Source organism: Canis lupus, chromosome 2, assembly GCF_011100685.1.
Source record: "Canis lupus familiaris isolate Mischka breed German Shepherd chromosome 2, alternate assembly UU_Cfam_GSD_1.0, whole genome shotgun sequence".
NCBI classification, from domain to species: Eukaryota; Metazoa; Chordata; class Mammalia; order Carnivora; family Canidae; genus Canis; species Canis lupus.
The window spans coordinates 31,205,776-31,226,456 of NC_049223.1; the positions used below are offsets into that span (position 1 = coordinate 31,205,776).

The window sequence follows — 20,681 nt, forward strand, 5'->3', positions numbered from 1 at the left end:
TGTGGGACGACGTGATTGGCTCTTCAGATAGTGTCTCCTTAAATTTTAGCAAAATCCTATGAGATGAGTTCTATTATGACCAGACCCACTTTGTTTGACAGAGGAGGGTAGTTTTATGTGATGAAGCATGTGTCTGGGAAAGTCTATGATGATCTGTTCCTTTTGGGTGAACTGCAACTCTCTCTAAAATATCAATGTCAAATTTAAATCTTTTCAAGAGAGGGAAAACGTTCCGCATTTATCAAAATTGCAAAGGCATAAAAAATCTTAAGCAGGGCAGCCCGGGTGGCTCAGCGGTTTAGCGCCGCCTTCAGCTCAGGGCGTGATCCCGGGGTCCTGGGATCGAGTCCCACATCGGGCTCCCTGCGTGGAGCCTGCTTCTCCCTCTGCCTGTGTCTCTGCCTCTTTCTCTGTCTTTCATGAATAAATAAATAAAATCTTTTTTAAAAATTGTAAGCAGTTGTGTTCTGTGGATATGTATTTTAAAGTGACATTTCTTACCCAAGGAGTAGATCCCATAAGAAATCTGTTTGGGATAATTTAGATTATTAGAGAGCCAGTTACCACTACAGCAGCCATAATTGATAATAGCTCTAAAGCTTTTAAAGTACCATCTCTCCTTCTATGTGAAAGAAACTCTGCTAAATACTTTATATTTTCTATAAGATAGCTAACATTGTCTCTATTGCACGGGAAACTGAAATTTTTAGAATTTAGGTGATGCACTGAAGGTCAGATGGTTCATAAGTGGTGGAGCTTCTCTGACTGCAGAACTGTATTCCCTACAACGGTTTCCTCTTGATGCAAAGGATAATCCTAAGAAGTTTGATGAGAATCCTAAGAAGTTTATGCATTCTAATAAAAAACAGTAGAGTTGAGTGAAGACGTGTTATAGGAATAAAGGCAGTGAAGCATGCGGGCAGGAAGACACCAGGTGTCGGGATCCCCGGGTGGCTCAGCGTTTGAGCGTCTGCCCTCGGCTCAGGGCGTGATCCTGGAGTCCCGGGATCGAGTCCTGCATCGGGCTTCCTGAATGGAGCCTGCTTCTCCCTCTGCCTGTGTCTTTGCCTCTCTCTGTGTGTCTCTCATGAATAAATAAATAAATAAAAATCTTAAAAAAGAAGAAGAAGAAGAAGACACTGGGAGTCTAACTAAGCCTCTTCTCTTTGTCAGAGGAAACAACAGAGGCTGCAGGGGACGGGGAGGAAGAAGAGAGAGAGACAGGAAGAAGGCATCATCTCGTCTGAGAAGCAAAGGGCATGGCGAAGGGGGATTGCTCTCAGCTTACTCTGTTTTTTCCAGGGATTGGCAAAACCAGTTGACAACAACAGAAACCGCTAAGCGCTCTCAACCTGCTAGAAATGCCCCTGGGAATGGCAGTGGGGGGCATAAATATAAATTGCACCCAGTCCCTGCCTTCAAGGGGCCCCCAGACAAGCAGAGGAAAATGAATGCAGAAAAGCAAAAGCAATGAGCAGCACACTCTAAATTCACCCAGGAAAGGAGCCGCCTGGAAGCCTGAGGCTTTTCCATGTAATGGTCTCGATATACCTGCTGGTGAGCGTATCTACAGAAATGGTACACTTTCCCACTCCGGGTATCTATTGAAGTCATAGCTACAAGTGAAAAAAAGTTTTAGAAAGCTGCAAAGGGAAGGATAAATGTCCTCGATCGCCCACATCCGTTTGTACCCTCCACAACCATTCATCATGGATCTCCATGCTTCCAGGCATTTTTAATTGCTGTGACATCGATATCTGTAGCTGCATTTTTATTTTTAAAAATTTTTTATTTTGTTGGCAAATTGAACACCAATAAAAAATAAATCTAAATTAAAAAAAGACAATTCAAAAAAAACTATTTTAAAAAAGGATCATACTGATGGTTCTTCAAAAAATTAAAAATAGGACTACAACATGACTCAGCAGTTGCACATCGAGGTCTTCACCCAGTGGAACTGAGAGCAGGATCTCGAGGAGGTGTTTGCACACTTGTGTTCACAGCAGCATTACTCACGCAGCCGGAAAGTAGCCCAGCGCCTGTCGACAGATAACACGGACAACAAAATGCGGTAAATACAGACAATGGGATGTTTTTCCAGCCTTTGAAGGGAAGGACATGCCGATGCGGGCTACAACATGGATGAGCCTTCAGGACATGATGCCGAGTGCAATCTGCTGGATGCAAAAGTCCAACATTGTGTGGTCCCGTCCACCTGAGAGTAGTTGAATCCGTAGAGACAGAGCTGAAGGTGGCTGCAGGGCCGGGGAAGTGGGGAGAACTATCTTTGGGGGGTGCCCCATCTCAGTCCCAGACGATGAGCGCTTGGGGATGGACGGTGGACACCGGGACCCAGCAGTGAATGTGCTTAGTGCCACAGAGCTGTCCACATAAACAGGAGCAAAATGGTCAACTTTCCATTATCTGCATTTTACCCAAATTAAGAGTCATGTTTTTAAACAATGATTTGCTGTTTTTCGACAATGCTATTGATGGGCCGTCCTGTCATGTGGGTGCATGTAGCCCCGCTCCTTGTTATTATATGAAAAGACTGAATGGATTGTCCCCCTATTTCAAGCACCTGCTCAGAGCAGGGTCAGGCCCAGGGCCCAGGACACCAGGGCGCGCATCCCATAGCAGGGGGTTGAGAGCCCTATATCAGTAGAGATCCGGCAGGCCACAGGCTCCTGACCCTGGGAGCTGGGCAAGCACAGCTGAGCAGGCCTGGACCTATGCCGGGACGGCCGGGGATCTAGGTCACTATCCCAGGCAAGGTGGGGTAGGAATGTGCCACTGCAGCGGCTGCAGGAGATGGGAGGACGGCCTCTGGGTGCAATGGGGTGAGCGCACAGGTAGCAAGACAGAGAAACAGCACCTGCTGCCCGGGCTCCGGCTGTTTGATCCCCGGGGCATGCTCTCCAGGATGGCAGGCGTTTCCAGCACATTCCACGAGAGGGACGTTTAATAGGCTGCTAGATGACACTTGGGCACGTCTGCATTTACTACGACCCTGCTCAATCAGTTCCGCAGTCCTTTGGGGTATATACGCCTCTGCTGAGCGGCGAGAGGGCAATTGGCCTCTCTCGGGAACATGCACTATTGCACCCCTTTTCCACCCAGACAGGTGCACCCTACGATCCCTGCAGGAGTCAGTGCTCCCACCACGAGCGCGTGCGGGGCTACCCCAGACGCCGGCAGTTGTCAAGTGCTTAAACCTCTGCCAACCAGATTGGCTAAAAACAGTTCCACATTTTCATTTTAATTTCTGTTGCCTTTGTTGTTAGTTGGAGGGCTTTTCTTTTTAATAATTGGTCATTTGTAAGTTGTGTGAAACAACTTTGCCTTTTTTAAATTTTTATTTGTTTTTCTTAGGGATTCTCAAAAATGATTTATATGCTATAGCCTTTTCCTGCCATGTGATTTGCTTTTCTTTGGGGGAGGGGGGGTTGTTGGTCTTTGGACTTTTTTTTTTTTAAGATTTTATTTATTTATTCATGAGAGACACACAGAGAGAGGGGCAGAGACACAGGCAGAGGGAGAAATAGGCTCCATGCAGGGAGCCCAACATAGGACTCGATCCCAGGTCTCCAGGATCAAGCCCAGGGCTGAAGGCGGCTCTAAACCCCTGAGCCACCCAGACTGCCCAGGTCTTTGGACTTTTTAACAATACTTTTGTTCCACACATATTTTTATATTTTATACTGACCAATGAACCAGATTATTTATTTATTTAAGAGAGAGCGTGCACATCTAGGGGAAGAGGGGCAAGCAGACTCCAGGCTGAACACAAAGCTCCACCTGGGGCTCGATCCCAGGACCTCATAGCAATTCAATTTTTCACCTGAGCCGAAATCAGGAGTCGGATGCCCAACCAACGGAGCCCCCCAGGTGCCCCAAACCAGTTTTTAAAAAATGGATTCTGGATTTTTATATCATCCTTATAAATAATTCCCAAATTGTGTTTTAAATGTATCCATTTTGGGGATCCCTGGGTGGCTCAGCGGTTTAGTGCCTGCCTTTGGCCCAGGGCGTGATCCTGGAGTCCCAGGATCGAGTCCCACGTCAGGCTCCCTGCATGAAGCCTGCTTCTCCCTCCTCCTGTGTCTCTGCCTCTCTCTCTCTCTATGTCTATCATAAATAAATAAATAAATAAATCTTTAAATAAATAAACAAATCCATCTTTCTTTCACGTTTTTATGCACTCCTTTTATATTAAATCCATTGACCTATCGGGACTCTCTTTTGGTGTAAAGAACGGGTCTATATCGAACTGATTTATTGCAGTGTCATTTCTTAAATGACCGTCACTTTCTCGGTGATTTAACATGCTTCCTTCATCCCGGATGAAAGTTCCCTATGATCTGCGGTTTCTGGACACCGTACCTGGGGTCCCCTGTCTGTACTGCCTTCCTGGGGCCCCTACAACCAGCAGCACAGACCAGGAGCTCTCACAACAGACTCCTTTGTGTCCCCATCCTGGAGGCTGGAGCCCGAGATGCGGGCGTGGGCAGGGCTGGCGTCCCCCGAGGCCTCTCTCCCTGGCTTGCCCACGCCGCCCGCCCCCCGCCCCATGTCCTCACATGCTCTTCCCTCTGGGTGAGTCCGTGTCCTCATCTCCTCTTCTATCAGAGACACCAGTCAGATTGGATCAGGACCCATTCTCACGACCTCAGTTTACCCTAATCGCCTCCATAAAAACCCCATCGCCAAATACAGTCACATTTTAAAGTCCTGGGGGTTACGGGAAGTTAGGGCTTCAACACAGGGAGTTTGGCTGAGAAACAGCTCATAACACCATCTTATAACCACAGATAAAGGATGGTTTCGGTGGAAAGATAAAATCAGTCGGAAGATAAATGCCTGTCTGTTTAAACCATGATGACTCAGGTTATCCACCGTCTGCCTTCAAAGCCTTGCTGATGATCACGGATGGACGTCCCAACCTCTAATGTCTCTGGAAGCATATCAGACGAGAACACAAATTCAGGAAGGAATCTGTGAGTCAGAAGGTGCAGAATTCCAGATATCTGCTCTACGCACACGTAGCACACGTGCCGGGGTTGGGGGGCAGGTGGAGGGTGAGATAGACGTGAGTACCAACCAAGGACCGACAGGTGGTGTGCAGAGGCCCCTCAGGAGCACGTGCCTTTCTCTCATCCAGTCCCCGATTCTTAGTGCTGTCTCCCCTTGCATTTAGATTTAATATACAAGTTGAGTTTTCTTCCCAACTTTGTATTTTCAGACTCAGCTCCCCAAAGACACTTGCATTAGACGCTGGACCAGTCCTGCTCTTCCCATGGCACGCTAGCTGTGCGGAAACCAGGGCCAGCCCTCACCCATCCTGATCCACTCCTGGCACAAATTTATCTGGCCCCTGACCCAAAAAGCCCTCATTGTTCCCCCAAGAAGTGTATTTCAACAAGGAAATGACTCCTTTGTTATCAATGTTATCAGTAAAGGAGTCATTTTGATGATCGATATGTCAAAAAATGTGTTGAAATGAACCCACTTTAGCAATGATGTGTTCTCTGAATTTAACAAAGAACCAATTCAGAAGTAACAAAAACAGCTTTTCTCCCATTGAGCTTTAAGCTATATAAATATGCTCTTGCCTCTGGCTTGTTTCCACTAAAAAGACATTTCACTAATGAATATTTATTTCACTGCCATGGATAATAATGCATAAAAATGCTAAATAAATGCCATCTTGGGCATTCTCTCCCTTCCTCTCTCCTCTGATATGTACCCATTTGTTCTCTCTCTAACTGACAGGTATTTGTTTCAAAGCTCCAAAAAGTGATGTCTGGAAATTCAATTATAATATTCATCTCCTTCTATACTTGGAGTGTCAAATTCCTCCTTCAAACAAATAAGCCAGAATATCGTAGAATGTTTTGCTGAAAAGACCAACAATTTGCAATAGAACGTCACATTTGTTGTGTGAAATAATGATTTCGATCAGTGAGTGGGACTCAGGGAAGAAGCTCAGGGGAAAAACCCAGGGAGTGAGGGTGGGGAAGGAAATGTATATACACACACTTCCTCTTTTTAGGATAGGAACCTGACAGTTGTATTCTAAAGTACCCATAGCAGATTAGTAAAATACTAATTTTAACAATATGGCATAAACATAAATGTTTCTTTTTTTAAGATTTTTTAAAATTTATTTACTCATGAGAGACACAGAGAGAGAGAGAGAGGCAGAGACACAGGCAGAGGGAGAAGCAGGCTCCATGCAGGGAGCCTGACGTGGGACTCGATCCCGGGACTCCAGAGTCACGCCCTGGGCCGAAGGCAGGCGCTAAACCACTGAGCCACCCAGGGATTCCCTAAATGTTTCATTTTTAAAGATTCTTCTAGCATTTCATAATACAGAAAGTTGGCTTATTTTAATGCAGTGGTAGGCAACATAATGGGCCACATCCTAATCCCTGGAACCTGTGAATATGTTAGGATGCACGTCAAAGAGGATGTAAGGTAGCAGATGGAATTAAAGTAGCCAATCAGATAATTTTTTTAAAAGATTTTATTTATTGATTCATGAAAGACACAGAGGGAGAGAGAGAGAGGCAGACACAGGCAGAGGGAGAAGCAGGCTCAATGCAGGGAGCCCAATCCATCCCGGGTCTCCAGGGTCACGCCCTGGGCTGAAGGCAGGCGCTAAACCACTGAGCCACCCAGGGATTCCCTACCAATCAGATGATTTTAAGATAAAGAGATTATGTTGGATTATCTGGATGGCCCAGCATAATTACAAGGGTCTCTACATAAGGCAGCAGAAGGCAGAAGCATCGATCTAGAGAAATGGCATCAAGAGAAAGGCTGGACCAGCCATTGCTGGTTTGAAGATGGAAGAAGGGGCCACAAGCCAAGGAATGTGGGTGGCCTCCCAAAGCTGGAAAAGGCAAGAAAACATATTCTTCCCAGCATCTCCAGAAAATTGCAGCCCTTTAGACTTCTTTTAGCCCAGGGAGACCTGTGCCACACTTCTGACCTGCAGAACTGTGAGATAATTAACTCATGTTGCGTGAGGTCAGAAAATGTGCGGTACTCTGTGGTAGGAAATAAATGCAAAACATATGACATTATTTATTCATGCACTATTTGGGGAAAGTCCAATGTGTCCCCTTCCCCAGGAAGGCTTCTCTGAGCCACCCTTTGCTGGAACTATCTTTGCCTTTGCCCTCCCGGGGGCACTGCATTAGACAACACGGTAATTTTCAACTTATTTTTCTACAACCTACGCTAGACCAACAGTTCCCTAAAAAGTGGGGACTGCATCTTTAATCTCTGCCTGAAGAGCTGGTTTCTAAATCTTTATCCAAATTTCAGCAGCAACTCAGTAGCCTATGCTAGGAGTTCAATAAATATTTATCCAACCAGAGTGATGATGAACCCATTGCACTCCTCCCTGGAAACCAGTCACAAACACATTATCAGTTTTATAAGACGATTTGTCATATGAAAGATGTAACCCATGTCACAGAGCAGATAAAAGGTCACACGCAGAGCCTGGACTGGATGGATAATTCTGTGTCATAACCAACCGAACGAGCTGTGGGTTGCTTACACCAGCTCCCAAGTCATTCACAAGCAAACAGCAGCATTTGGGTTGCAGATAAAACACCGGATGCCTACAAAACCATTGGAATGTGAATAATGGTTATTAGCCTTGGAAAGGAAACATTCGAAGAAAATAAACTTAGACTTTCGAAGTCCCCAGGGTTTTGTTTTCCCCTCTCCATTTCATTGTTTCTACCTGGTGATGACACTGTCCTCATAGCCTTCCACCCCACTGCTCAATAAAAGTCAGTGTCAGTGCAAATTTTGGGGAATGAGTACTTGCATTGGAAGCACTCTGCTCACTTTGGAGCGCTCGTCTGTCTCCTGCTAAAGTATTTCAGGCACCAGTAAGTCCGTGCTAAGGACGAGATGCAGGTGGAGGTCCTTTCTCTGCCTGGGCTCTCATTCTAAATTTGCACATGGGGATGGGGCGGGGTCGGGGGTGGTGTCCAGTCTAATGATTTATTCTGCAGGCGTTTTAATCTTGAGGATTTCTCTGTTACAGGAAACAGAAATAAAATTCAAATCATGGGTACTAAAAGTATAAGTGAGAAGAGTAAAACCCTTTAAGCCCTTTAAGAGATATAATGTTATTCTGGCTTTGGGGCAGGTGCAGACTGATTTAAACCAGCAATTCAATTTTTCCCATATAAATTACAAGATTTATTGAATCTGTTCTCCAGTGACCTACTTCTAGGGGTATATTCCTGGCTTTCTTTATATTCCCTTAGACTCCCTGACTCTCTCGGTGCTAATATTAACACACTGTCTTTTTTGTTACAGCTTTTATAGACTTGGAAACCTAAAAGTCCTGAACATTAAGACTTGTCTTAATATCTGCTAAAATAAGTTTCACACATTGTCCTTCTTCAAAATTGCTTTGCCTGTTCTTTTTTTTTTCTTTAAAGATTTTATTTATTTATCCATGAGAGACACACAGAGAGAGGCAGAGACACAGGCAGAGGGAGGAGCAGGCTCCCTGCGGGGGGCCCGATGCAGGACTTGATCCTGGGACCCTGGGATCACGCCCTAAGCTGAAGGTGGACGCTCAACTGCTGAGCCACCCAGGCGTCCCTCTTTGCTTGTTCTTGAATTTTTCTCCTTCATCTGTATTTTAGGATCATTTTGTGTTCTAATCTGTTGGAAATGTTTTTTTTTTTTTTTTGGTTTGTTTTGGAATTGCATTGCATTTTTTTCTGCAATGACATCTTTATCATTCTGTGTTTCCTATTTATGCATATACACTGTCTTGCCATCTATTTAGTCTTCATAAATTTCTTTGATTAGAATATTATGTTAGCGGGGACACCTGGGTGGCTCAGTGGTTGAGCGTCTGCCTTTGGCTCAGGGTGTGACCCCAGGGTCCTGCAGGGAGCCTGCTTCTCCCTCTGCCTGTGTCTCTGCCTCTCTCTATGTCTCTCATGAATAAAATCTTTTTAAAAAAAATGATATGTTAGGTCCGTAACTAACATCTCCTTTCAACTTATCCTATTCCACGAGTTTTAGCCCCATTTAGCTTTTTTCCTTATTAATTTGTGTTATATATATATATATATATATATATGAAAAATAATGCATATCACTATTTTGGTATCTGTGTAGTATTTAGTTATATGAGTATCTTATATTTTATTAAAGAAAAGTCTTCTTGGTAGACATTAATGCTGTTCAATATTTGCTGTAGTTGAAAATGCTGCAGAGAACATCTTACCCAGCATTGTGCCCTTGTGAGAATGTAGCTATAGGGTAATTTTTCATAAGAAGTGAAATTTTTTCTGAAAGAGTACGCTCACTTAAAGTTTGTATAAGTAGCGCCAAAGTGCTTTCCAAAAGGTAATACACAGAGAGAGTAACACATTAGTACTTGGAGCATAAAAGCACCTGATCCCCGTAACTTCATTAGCCTCACTGGCCTTAAATTTTATCAAATCATCACATCTAATAGATAAAATAATATCCATTGTTATTTTAGTGTACTTTTTCCTTAATTATGATTAATCCTGGATTTTTTTTCATATATATATATAAATTTGTAAGATCTTTTAAAAATTATTATTATTATTATTATTATTGGCTTAACCAAGAGGAATCTCAACAACATCTTGTATTTTCTGAAACAACTTTTCAAAACATCTGAAGTCAAACTGCGTTCAAAGGAAGAGCTTATCTCCACCAAAGGTGAATATCAGAGAACATGCCTAGAAGCAGAAATGAAACCAAAATCTGTCAAATTAATGTGAATTTCTTAATGGGTCTTTAAAGACACAGAAGAAATAAAACTCAAGGATGGAGTCAATACTGTACCAACATCACAATAAATGTTTGTTGAATGAAAAGTAGTGAATGAGCACTAGGGTTGGATCCTAGGTTTCAGTAGGGGGATCTTTCGCCTTATTCCATGTTATTAGCAGTGTTTGTTGACATCTTACATATTTCTACAATTTATCATTTTAAATGTGGAAGCACTGAGCTAATCCCTTATCTTGCAGTTCTAACAACCATCACTTGTGGTTTATGATAAATTCAGGAATAAAGGATTTCCAAAAAGTATGCATTTATGCCAATGACATGCAATCCCAGGAAACAACACATGCAGTTGAACACTTTGTACTTTTCTTTGGGAGGTGAAAGGACCTTGACTTTTCTGCCTTAGTCAGATGGCTGGAGCGGCCATCGAAAAATACCACAAACCAGATGATTTAGAACAACAGAAATTCACTGTCTCGTAGTCCTGGAGGCTGCAAGTTGGAGATCAAGGTGTCCGCAGATTGGTTCCTTCTGAGGCTATGTGGGGGAATCTGCTCCATGCTTCTCTCGGAGCTTCTGACATGCCAACAACCCTTGGTGCACTTTGGTGTATAGAAGTATCACCTTGATCTTTGCCTTCATCTTCACACGGCCTCCTCTTCATGCCGGTGGGCCCAAATATCCCCTTTCTATGAAGAAACTGCTCATCTTGGATTAGATGCCTATCCTAATGCCTACCTTCCAATTTGATACCCTCTACAGAGACCCTTTTAAATGAGGTCACAACATATCTTTTTGGGGAGATATAATCCCATCCGTAAGCCTCAAATATTCATTCTGTTGCTCTTCTACATCCCAGACAGCCCCTCTTCTGATCAATGCTCATCTTACTAAAACAGTTTCGTTATGACATTGGATGTGTTTTTGAAATATAGGATATTGTATAGACAATTCTTTAAAGAATTGCAATGATTTTTAATATAAGTCGAGATGACATACAAGTGTTAAAATTATATTGGGTGCTATTCAAAATAATTATTTATAAATTACTGTGTGTGTGTGTGGGCAGGTAGGTAGCCATCAACGGGGCTGTATGCTGTGGGAAGATATCAGTAAGTGGCAATTACTGGATTTATATAGCATCCATTTTTCAGAGAGATCAAAATACTCTAACTTCCCAGCACTCATTTCCCTAAACACTGTCAGTAGTGTTATAGTGTTAATGATACCCAACCGTCCCCCAGGATCACAGAGATGCTGTGGTGACTCAGTAACATTTACCACCCAGATTTTCCAAGGAAGAAAAGTTTACACACGGAGTGTGTTTGTATTAGTGGCTTCCTATCATCACCTCTGGTTCACCTGTTTTCTCCTCTGGATAAAGAGCTACTCGGTTTACCTGCAGAATCCATGGCACCCTGGAGAGTTTTTTGGAGGCTTTGGTGTCTCTGGTGACCCTCTCCATTGCTACTTAGAAGTTTTTCTTTAGAGCCCAGAAGCGATGGCAGGGATATTTGAGAGGGGCCAGGGGGGAAAGAAATGAGGGAGAGAGAGAAGCAAGGAGGTCGTGGCCCTGAGGATCTGCAGACAGAGGTGGGGCCGGACTTCTCCCCGCCACTGCAGCGCGCAGGTGAGGCTAACTGATCCCAGGTGCGCAGGCCCACACGCACGACCTGCCCCCCTGAAGCCTGGCTCTGCTGCTCCAGGAGGGCACGTGGGTACTTCGGACAACGCAGAAGTGCGGAGTCTTCCCAGACGTGAGATGCAGGTGGGGAAGGCGGTGAGCACCTGTGCAGGTGCTTTGAGCTGTCCCGCGGTTCCCTGGGGACACACTGAGCGGACCATTCATAAAGAGCGTGACATCATGGTGTGCTGACCCTCGAGACTATCTGGTGCGGTCCTCGGACCATTTCTACAAAACCCTATATTCAGGGGCTGAGGCACCAGGTGGGCCCCCGCTGGACATACTTTACTGTCACTTAACTACCTGCAGACAGAGCTGTGAGCACCCACGGGTGCAGGTGCACGACCTCCCCCAGGAGACCAATGCCCCCAAGAGCAGGACAGGCAGCTCACCTGGTCGGCCTGAGTCAACCCCACACTGGGCCACACGCTCCACCTGCGGGGCCCCGCCCCTCCCTGCGCACGCCCCGCCCCTCTCCTTCACAGGCCCCGCCCCTCGCCCTCACAGGCCCCGCCCTCCCCGCCCAGGCCCCGCCCCAGCGCGCGTCCCTCCCCACGCACGCCCCGGACACCGCGCCTGCCCCGGGCTCCGTTCGAGAGCCCCGCCCCCGCCGGGCGCCGACGCTCGGAGGCCGCGACGCTCCGCCCCCCCGTCGCCCCGCCCACCTGGGCGAGTCCCGCCCCCTTCCTCGCCAGCCTATTGGGGACGGCGTCGCCGTGCGCGCTGGCCAATGGGAGTGGCGGCCGGTGCGTCACACCCCCGCGCCGTGCGTCCGGATAAGCGGAGCGGCGGCAGCGGCCCTGACGCGGGTCACCAACCATGTGGCGCTGCGGCGGGAGGGCGCCGGGCTTCCTGAGGCGGCGGAGTGGCGGGTGAGGCGCGGGCCCGGCGGGAGGGCGGGAGGGCGGGGGGCGGCGGCCCCGGCCCCGGGGGCACCCGGGCGGCTCCGCGGTCTCGTCCCGGCCCCGCCGTGCCGCGCCGCAGCTCCGTGCCCTGGGGCCCCCGGACCCCGACAGCCCGGGCCCGGGGAACCCGAGACCCCGACAGCCCTCACCTGGGGAGCCCTCACCTGGGGACCCCGACAGCCCGGACCCGGGGAGCCCTCACCTGGGGACCCCGACAGCCCGGTTCCGGGGAGCCTGGACCCCGACAGCCCGGACCCCGGGAGCCCTCACCTGGGGAGCCCTCACCTGGGGACCCCGACAGCCCGGGGAGCCTGGACCCCGACAGCCCGGACCCCGGGAGCCCTCACCTGGGGACCCCGACAGCCCGGGCCGGGGGAGCCTGGAACCCGATAGCCCTGACCCGGGGAGCCCTCACCTGGGGACCCCGATAGCCTGCGCCTGGAGGAGGCTGGACCCGGGGAGCCCTGGGATCCCGACAGCCCTGACCTGAGGGAGGCCAGACCCTGACAGCCCTCACCCGGGGAGCCCTGGGACCCCAGACCCCGACAGCCCTCGCCTGGGGAAGGCCGGACCCCGGACCCAACAGCCTGGGCTCGGGGAGCCCTCACCCAGGGAGCCCAGACCCCAACAGCCCGGGCCTGGGGAGCCCAAGACCCCGACAGCCTGGACCCGGGGAGCCCTCACCTGGGGAGCCTGGACCCGTGGAGCCCAGACCCCGACAGCCCTCTCCTAAGGGATCCCTGGGACCCTGGACCCCGACAGCCCTGACCCGGGGAGCCCTGACCTGGGGGAGCCCAGACCCCGACAGCCCTCTCCTAAGGGAGCCCTGAGACCCTGGACCCCAACAGCCCTGACCCAGGGGGTCCAAGACCCCGACAGTCCTCGCCTGGGAGAGGCCAGACCCGGGGAGCCTGGACCCTGACACTCCTCTCCTAAGGGAGCTTAGGGACCCCAGGCCCAAACGGTCCTCGCCTGGAGGAGCCCAGGCCCCAGCACACCTCACCCGGGGATCCCAGGACCCCGACAGCCCTCTCCTGTGGGAGCCTAGACCTGGAGACCCTGACAGCCCTCAGCCAGGGACCCTGAGACCCTCATGGCCCTCTCCTGGGGAGCCGTGGACCCAGGGACCCCAGAACCCTGACAGTCCTGCCCTGGAGGAGCCTGGACCCCAACACACCTCACCTGGGGATCCCAGGACCCCAACAGCCCTCTCCTGCGGGAGCCTGGACCTGGAGACCCTGACAGCCCTCGGCCAGGGACCCTGAGACCCTGATGGCCCTCTCCTGGGGGACCCTGAGACCCCGACACCCGTCTCCTGGGGGAGCCTGGACCCCAGGCCCCCTCGCCTGGGGAGCCTTGCAGAGCCTGGGTGATGGAGGCGCAGCAGTCCCTCTCCCAGGGACTGCCCTGCCAGAGGAAGGGGGTTCCTGTGCCTGGTTGGCGTTGGGAGCGGCAGCCAGAACAGCACGTGGGTGAAGCCGGCCAGGCGAGGCTCCCCGGGCCCCTGGGAGGTCAGGCGAGCCCAGCGTGGGGGGCACAGGTGCGGGTGGGCCTACATGTGGATCTTCCTGCGTGATTACAGCAGCTGCGGGCCTGTGGTTCTCATGAACATGACCGCCCTGTTTGTGGGGAGCAGGGAGTCCTCTGGACACCTGATGCTCGCTTGGTGCATCGGAGCTCCTGGAAATTGAAGTTTGTCTAAATGACTAGGTTCTTGTAAAGAGCGATGGAGTCTGACATTCAACGACGGTGGCGCTCCCCGCGTCCGCAGGTCGGTTTTGTCTCAGGCTGGTTCGCAGGAGCCCGTTTACTGCTGTGCGGGTGCCCTGGCGGGGCAGCGGGTGCCCTGGCGGGGCTGAGTACCTGGGGAAGCCCCCGTGCCTCGGGCATTTCTGCATTTTCAGCCTGAGCACGTACTTCGGGGGCTTGTGTTCTTGAGCGTAAACACGTCTGAACATCCTCTTTCTTTCCGGACGTGGCCAGCTTTAGAATTAGGACCGTGTTGCTCCCGTGGTCTGACAGCGACTGGGTCAGTGGTTTTCTTTCCTTTTCTGTGTTTCCCTCAAAAGAAGTATTTTTGTGACCTATAGTAACGTAGAAAATTCTGTAAAGCATATAGTACAGTTGAGAGAAAATACTTAAAGATAGCATCCCTGTCACCCAGAGTAAGGTGAGAGCCCTGACGGATGGGAAGCCTCCCTGCCTGCCCCTCAGATGGGCCCTCGCTCCCGGTTCATCCCTTGCTTTTCCCCATAGATCTGTGTACGGGAGATTGAGCTCCAGAGTCCCTGGGTCCACAGACCCTCTCCCCCTCCTCCCCGCTGGGGATGTCAGTAGTTCTCTGTGGTTAAGAGTCGGTTTCTTCATCTGCCTCTTTTCCCTTTGCTCATTTCTCGTTCCACATGAACGACGTCCTATGGTCTTAGCGTCACCCTGTCCAGCTCCACCCATAGTGTCAGCGTTCCTTTATATTTTCACTGTCTGTGTATTCCTACCACACAGGTTACCTACTTGGGATGATACTGGGTCTGTCCTTTGTATTTGTCTTGGCTTAGCATTATGCGACCCACATTTTTGTTACAAGTGGTTGTTCCATCGATTCTTATGGCTAAGCTTATCTATTGAATAGTCCACAATCTACCTATTTGGAGGACGGACGTCCTGGTTGGTGGAGTTTGGGACTCCTAGGAATGGTGCCAATGCAAGGCCTGTGTGCTGCCACGTGATGAGGGCAAGTTCTCCAGGACACGTGGAGGTGAATCCTTGCTCATTTAAATGATGCCAAATGTTATTCCAGAATCGTTCTTATTTGCACACCTCAGTTACACCGCAGGAGTTCTTGGCAATGCTAGATTTCTTACTTTTTACCAATTTGGTGGATGCATAATGGTAGTTTATCGAGATGCTGTGTACTGAGATGGAAGAAGTCCTTTTGATGTGAGCGTTGTTTTTCATATGGGTAAGGAAAGTTGGTATCACAATTATAGTTAATGAACATTTGCATGTAATTGCAACATGCAGTTATTAGTTGATATGAAGCTTTAGCTGAGTAGTGAAAATGATCATAGAATTGAAAGAACTTGGGCACCTGAGTGGCTCAGCTGTTGAGCGTCTGCCTTCAGCTCAGGCCGTGACCCCAGGGTCCTGGGATCAAGTCCCGCATCGGGCTCCCTGCTTGGAGCCTGCTTCTCCCTCTGCCTGTGTCTCTGCCTCTCTCTCTCTTTCTCAGGAATGAAGTCTTTAAAAAAAAAAAAAAAGAATTGAAAGAACTTTACTAAAGATTCAGGAAATGAATTTTCTGGAGTCTATTTGGAAGTTGTACAGTTTAAATGTCTTGATCATTCGAACATTTGAAAATGTTTTTGTGATGTTGCTGACTTAGCCACACAGTTGTCCTGCAGGAGCGTCTAACCTGGGTTCCTCTCCTCCCATGGAGCAGGGCCAGCCCCGGAGCATGGAGGAGGAGGGGCAGCAACGCCTGTGAGAGGGCCCAGCAGCACAAGGTGGGAGAGCAGATCCACGGCTTCACCGTCAGCCAGGTGTGTGGGGCTCACCCTGTTCCACCTTGGGCTCAACTGAGCAGATTGTGCAAGTGAAGAGATTTCCTGATTCTTGGATACGTACAGATCCCTGGTCCCTGCCCTGAACCTAACCCCCTGAGGCCCCATGTCTCTGGATTGTAGAATGAAGTCACACGCGTTGATGTTTGTGTGTCCACACACTTGACTGGTCACTGTGCTGAGTAGACTGCCCCACATCTGTGCAGGTCACGTCTTCCTAGCACATGCTAGGAAGTGTGCTCCACACACAAAAACTTTATTTTGGAGCCATCTGGGTACAGAGATTGTGTTCCTGGACCTTCGTGATGTTTTCTCTTTAATGTAATCAAAAGGTAGTGTACACCATGGACTGGCTAGTTGGCTTCATGCGATGGGTAACACTCCTACAGCTTCAAGAGGCGGGCAGCTCTCAGTCCAGGAGGGTGCCAGTGTAGCCACAGCACGGCGGAAGTGCAGAGACCAAGAGGATGACGGGAGGGGAGGGGTGCCTAGGACAGGTTCACGCAGAACTAGGGGGTGTGTAAGTGGAAGGAGGAGAGCTGCACGTGCCCGTGGCAGCAGTTCCAGACATTGTGGGGGTGGCCTCAGGACAGTGGGTGAGAGCACGTGTGAAGTCCCTGAAGGCCACGTGGGGGGGGTTGGGACGTACGACAGTGACTGTTAGGGAGGACCTCACTGCATTTTTCAAGTGTTGTAGAAACTTGTCATAAAACATGGTCCTTGTTTGAGGAGTAGGGGAGGCAGACAGTTCTGTGTGTCAACTGATTTTAAATACATTGATCATCTCTTGCAAGGTAAAGTGTTAGATAATTTAACGGCTTGTAAACCAAGCCGAGGCCCCTTAAAACGATGTGGTGCCAACGGCCACGGAACCTTTGTGAGGCTTACGTAGGTAGGAGATGACCGTCCTCGGGGTGAGGATGCGCTAGTTCTTATTGGAGGTGATTTGGACCCTCCCACTGGGAGCAAGTAACTGGTGGTAGCCCCAGCACCCCCCTCGGGACGCCTCAGAACTGCAGAGACCAGGCGAAGCACCTTGCGGTCCCGGGCTGTGGCCCACCCCAGTGTCCCCTCCCAGCGGGGCCATTCTGGGCAGTCCTGGAATGACGTGTATAAAAGGAAGCCACACAGCAAGCTTGGCGGGTGAGAGCAGGACCCCTCCCGGGCAGCCTGGTGTGAGGAGTGGGGTCTGCTTCCCCGTCTGCTCCTCGGAGCCTCAGCGGTTTCCTCTGCCGATGGGGCTGAGGACCACCCCCCCCCCCCCCCCCCCCCGCCACAGTTACCCGTGAACTGTTCAGAAAGTGTCTAGCAGACGGTAAGCCTTCAGAAAGAGGGTGCGTAGGATGGTCAGTGCGAGGCCTGCCTTTGCTCGTTTGTAAGATTAGGGTTTGAACAAGGTGTTGCTGATGTGCTGGTGCTGCCTGGTGACACAGACCAGGTCCCGCGGTGCAGTGCGCGTGCCTGTCCGAGCGTCTTTCCATCTGACTAGCTGTTCACATGTTTCTCGTTCATTCAGGTGACGGCCATTCCTGAACTGTCCCTGACCGCAGTGAAGCTCAGCCATGACCGCACAGGCGCAAAATACTTGCACTTGGCCAGAGAAGACAGCAACAACTTGTTCAGGTGTGGGGGGCGTTGTGCACACACGCTCTTGACTGTTTCCACTGATGGCACCTGCCACGCCACAACTAGTTTAAAGGCTTTGTTCACTCATCTTTTATTTTATTTTTTTTAAGATTTTATTTTATTAAAAAAAAAAAAAAAAAAGATTTTATTTTATTCACGAGAGAGAGAGAGAGAGAGGCACAGACACAGGCAGAGGGAGAAGCAGGCTCCATGCAGGGAGCCCAATGCAGGACTCGATCCTGGGACTCCAGGACCACGCCCTGGGCCAAAGGCAGGAGCTAAACCGCTGAGCCACCCAGGGATCCCCTCATCTTTTATTTTTATTGCACATATCTTGAAAACAGAAGGGAAAGTTTAATTGAATTTATGTCCTCAGTGACATAGTTAAAGTTCGGGGTCTGAGTTAGTGATCTTCTGTGTTGTCGTAAGAGACCGTTTTTGTGCGAGGGTACGCGGCTGGAGGGGTTAAGGCCGGTAACCGCGGTGAGCGGAGTCCTGGACGCTGAGCTGTGCACCTGAGCTCGCCTGCTGGCTCCTCTTGTTTCCCCGCAGCGTGCAGTTCCGCACCACTCCCATGGACAGCTCTGGCGTCCCGCACATCCTAGAGCATACCGTCCTGTGTGGCTCTCACAGATACCCATGCAGAGATCCTTTCTTCAAGATGCTCAATCGGTCACTGTCCACTTTCATGAATGCCTTCACAGGTAAGCTGGCCTCCTGTGCTGGGGCTGTGCCGGGGGCCACTGGGTGTGGGGGTGCTTGGCAGCCCGTAGGCGGGAACACGCGCACCACTCTCTGGTCTGGTTGAAAACTGCTAGAACTTTAATCCTTCGGGAAAGCCGCATCGTGGTCAGATTATAAAAACTATAGTTTTAAGGAAGAGACACCTGACTTTTTCTGAAAAATGTCATAATAATACTCTTTTGGAAACATTGCTATTAAAGTTGATCTCTGTGGCATTAAGTTAATGTGGCAGGGGTGGTGTTTGAGCTTAGTTTTAGGAACTGGGGCAGCGCGTAGGCTGATGGTGTGAGAGAAGTGCCCTGGGGCCCACAGTTCCCAAGTGCATTAAGTCAGCAATCTGGGTGAGGCCGTCTTTGCAGGCATGTGAGGTCATGGCTGGCTGTGCCTGTTCCCCCCGCCCCGGCCAGCCTGTAGCAGCAGGGTGCTTCCTCTGTGCCAGGGGCAGTAAGGGCTCACCGTAGGGGGGTAGGAGGTGGTGGACATGACTAATTCCTGTGGGAATCTGTCGAATCTCAAAAATGTTTTCATTTACACCCAGCTAGCGATTATACTCTATACCCATTTTCCACACAAAATCCCAAGGACTTCCAGAATCTGCTGTCTGTGTATTTGGATGCGGTCTTTTTCCCATGCTTGCGGGAACTAGATTTCTGGTACGTAATGATTGATTGATTTAGACTTTAGTATTGGAGTCACTGTCACTGTGTAATTACTTATCATTATTTAGGCAGGAAGGATGGCGACTGGAACATGAGAATCCGAGAGACCCCCAGACACCCTTAATCTTTAAAGGCGTCGTCTTTAATGAAATGAAGGGAGTATTCGTGAGTTGTGGGGGTTTTTTGTTTTGTTTTGTTGTTTCCTTTTTAAAACTGTGTAACACTGATCCTCCTGTGTGAGATATTGGAATGTTCCTGGGTCTGGAAGACCGTTGACATTATCTCACGTTGTTTGCTGGGCTTATTGAACCAGCAGCTGGACGGTAGAGGGCCAAGCTCCCAGTGTTGCAGCTACAGCTCTCCAGCTGCGGTGGGGGCCTGGCCTGGGGTCTGTGGGAGGTCCGTGAGGTAAACCTTGTCATCTTTTCTCACGCTGGCCAATGTGGAGTTTCCCCGGGCCTGTGTTAAGAGTTTTTTGATAGTTGATCAGACACAGAAACAAGTATATCAGAGTCCAGCCGTCTCTAATTAGGCCAGACATTAAGGAGATTTGCAAAATGTGCAAAACAGAGCTGTTCTTTAATATTTCTGCTTTGTCTCAGAAATAGTTTCCAGAAACTATTGTTAACATGTAGTGATGGGTTAAGATAATGAGTGAATAAGTAACTTTTTTAAAGGTCTCAGATTTTTAATTTCTAATACAGAAACATTATGTGTGTGCACACACACTCCTGTGCAGTCAAGAAACCCACATCATCAAAAGCTCTTTGGGGACCTCATTGATTCTGGGGCGCATGAAAGATCTGAGACCAGGCAGTTTGAGGACCTCTGTGCTGGGGCCCGTCTTCCCAGCGCCTCTGACTGTGGAGTCCTGCCTTGACATGTGGGGCTGCTTTGCTGCACCATAGGGCTTCCTTACCTTTGAATAATCAATTAGGGTTTCATTTCTTCCAGCAGCTCCTGGAAACTCCTGTTAGAGTGGCTGCTTTTGCTCCAGAAGCCCTTGGGACCCCTCCCCACAGCTCATGGGCGGGGGTCCTTGCGCATCTTTCCTTGTTCCGTACATCCCTCCCCTGGCCCTCGGCTGTGTAGCTATTGGTGGCCCGTGCACAGTGCAAAGTGTTTTCCCTCTGGCGAGAGCCCTGATCCCTGGGTCCTGTGCGGGGATTGTGAGTGAGTTGTGTGCTTTGTTAGGATCCTGGGAGTGCCTGGTATACTGCTGCGACAGTGTAAATTTCAGGGTGTTACTCCCAAAATGTGGTTCATCTGCGTAGTTCATCTGCTGTGTTGTAACAGTGGGTGTTATTTTTCACACACATATATCTTTTCTTTTATTTGAAGACTGACAACGAGAGGATATTCTCGCAGCACGTTCAGAACCGACTCCTGCCTGACCACACGTACTCTGTGATCTCCGGGGGCGATCCCTTGTGCATCCCAGACCTCACATGGGAGCAGCTTAAACAGTTCCATGCAACCCATTATCACCCCAGTAATGCTAGGTAATATTTCACGTTTGACGTTTAATTAATGGTGGGTGATGAAGAGTATACTGGTGTGCATACACTAAGTGATACGGCTTCTCTCACATTTGGCAAAGGATTGTTTATGAAGAGCTACGTAGATTTAGAGGATTCTTCCCTTAACAGATTGATGTTCATTCTGCATGTCTACAGCAGCAACTTTTCTGTGC

At 49.4% G+C, this 20,681-nt stretch overlaps 1 protein-coding gene across 2 annotated transcripts in view; it reads left to right on the forward strand.

Annotated features, from left to right (window-relative positions):
- The first annotated feature begins 12,244 nt into the window (after positions 1-12,244).
- Positions 12,245-20,681, forward strand: part of PITRM1 (pitrilysin metallopeptidase 1) — a 36,821-nt gene continuing 28,384 nt past the window's right edge. The window contains exons 1-7 of one of the 2 annotated variants that reach the window (XM_038530213.1): positions 12,245-12,366; positions 15,839-15,938; positions 17,476-17,582; positions 18,138-18,289; positions 18,868-18,982; positions 19,057-19,153; positions 20,330-20,490. In XM_038530213.1, coding sequence (XP_038386141.1) covers positions 12,314-12,366; positions 15,839-15,938; positions 17,476-17,582; positions 18,138-18,289; positions 18,868-18,982; positions 19,057-19,153; positions 20,330-20,490 — 785 coding nt within the window. In that variant the 5' untranslated portion in view covers positions 12,245-12,313. Of the gene's footprint in view, positions 12,367-15,838; positions 15,939-17,475; positions 17,583-18,137; positions 18,290-18,867; positions 18,983-19,056; positions 19,154-20,329; positions 20,491-20,681 lie in introns of those variants that run through there. The other variant, XM_038530214.1, reaches the window with a different exon arrangement.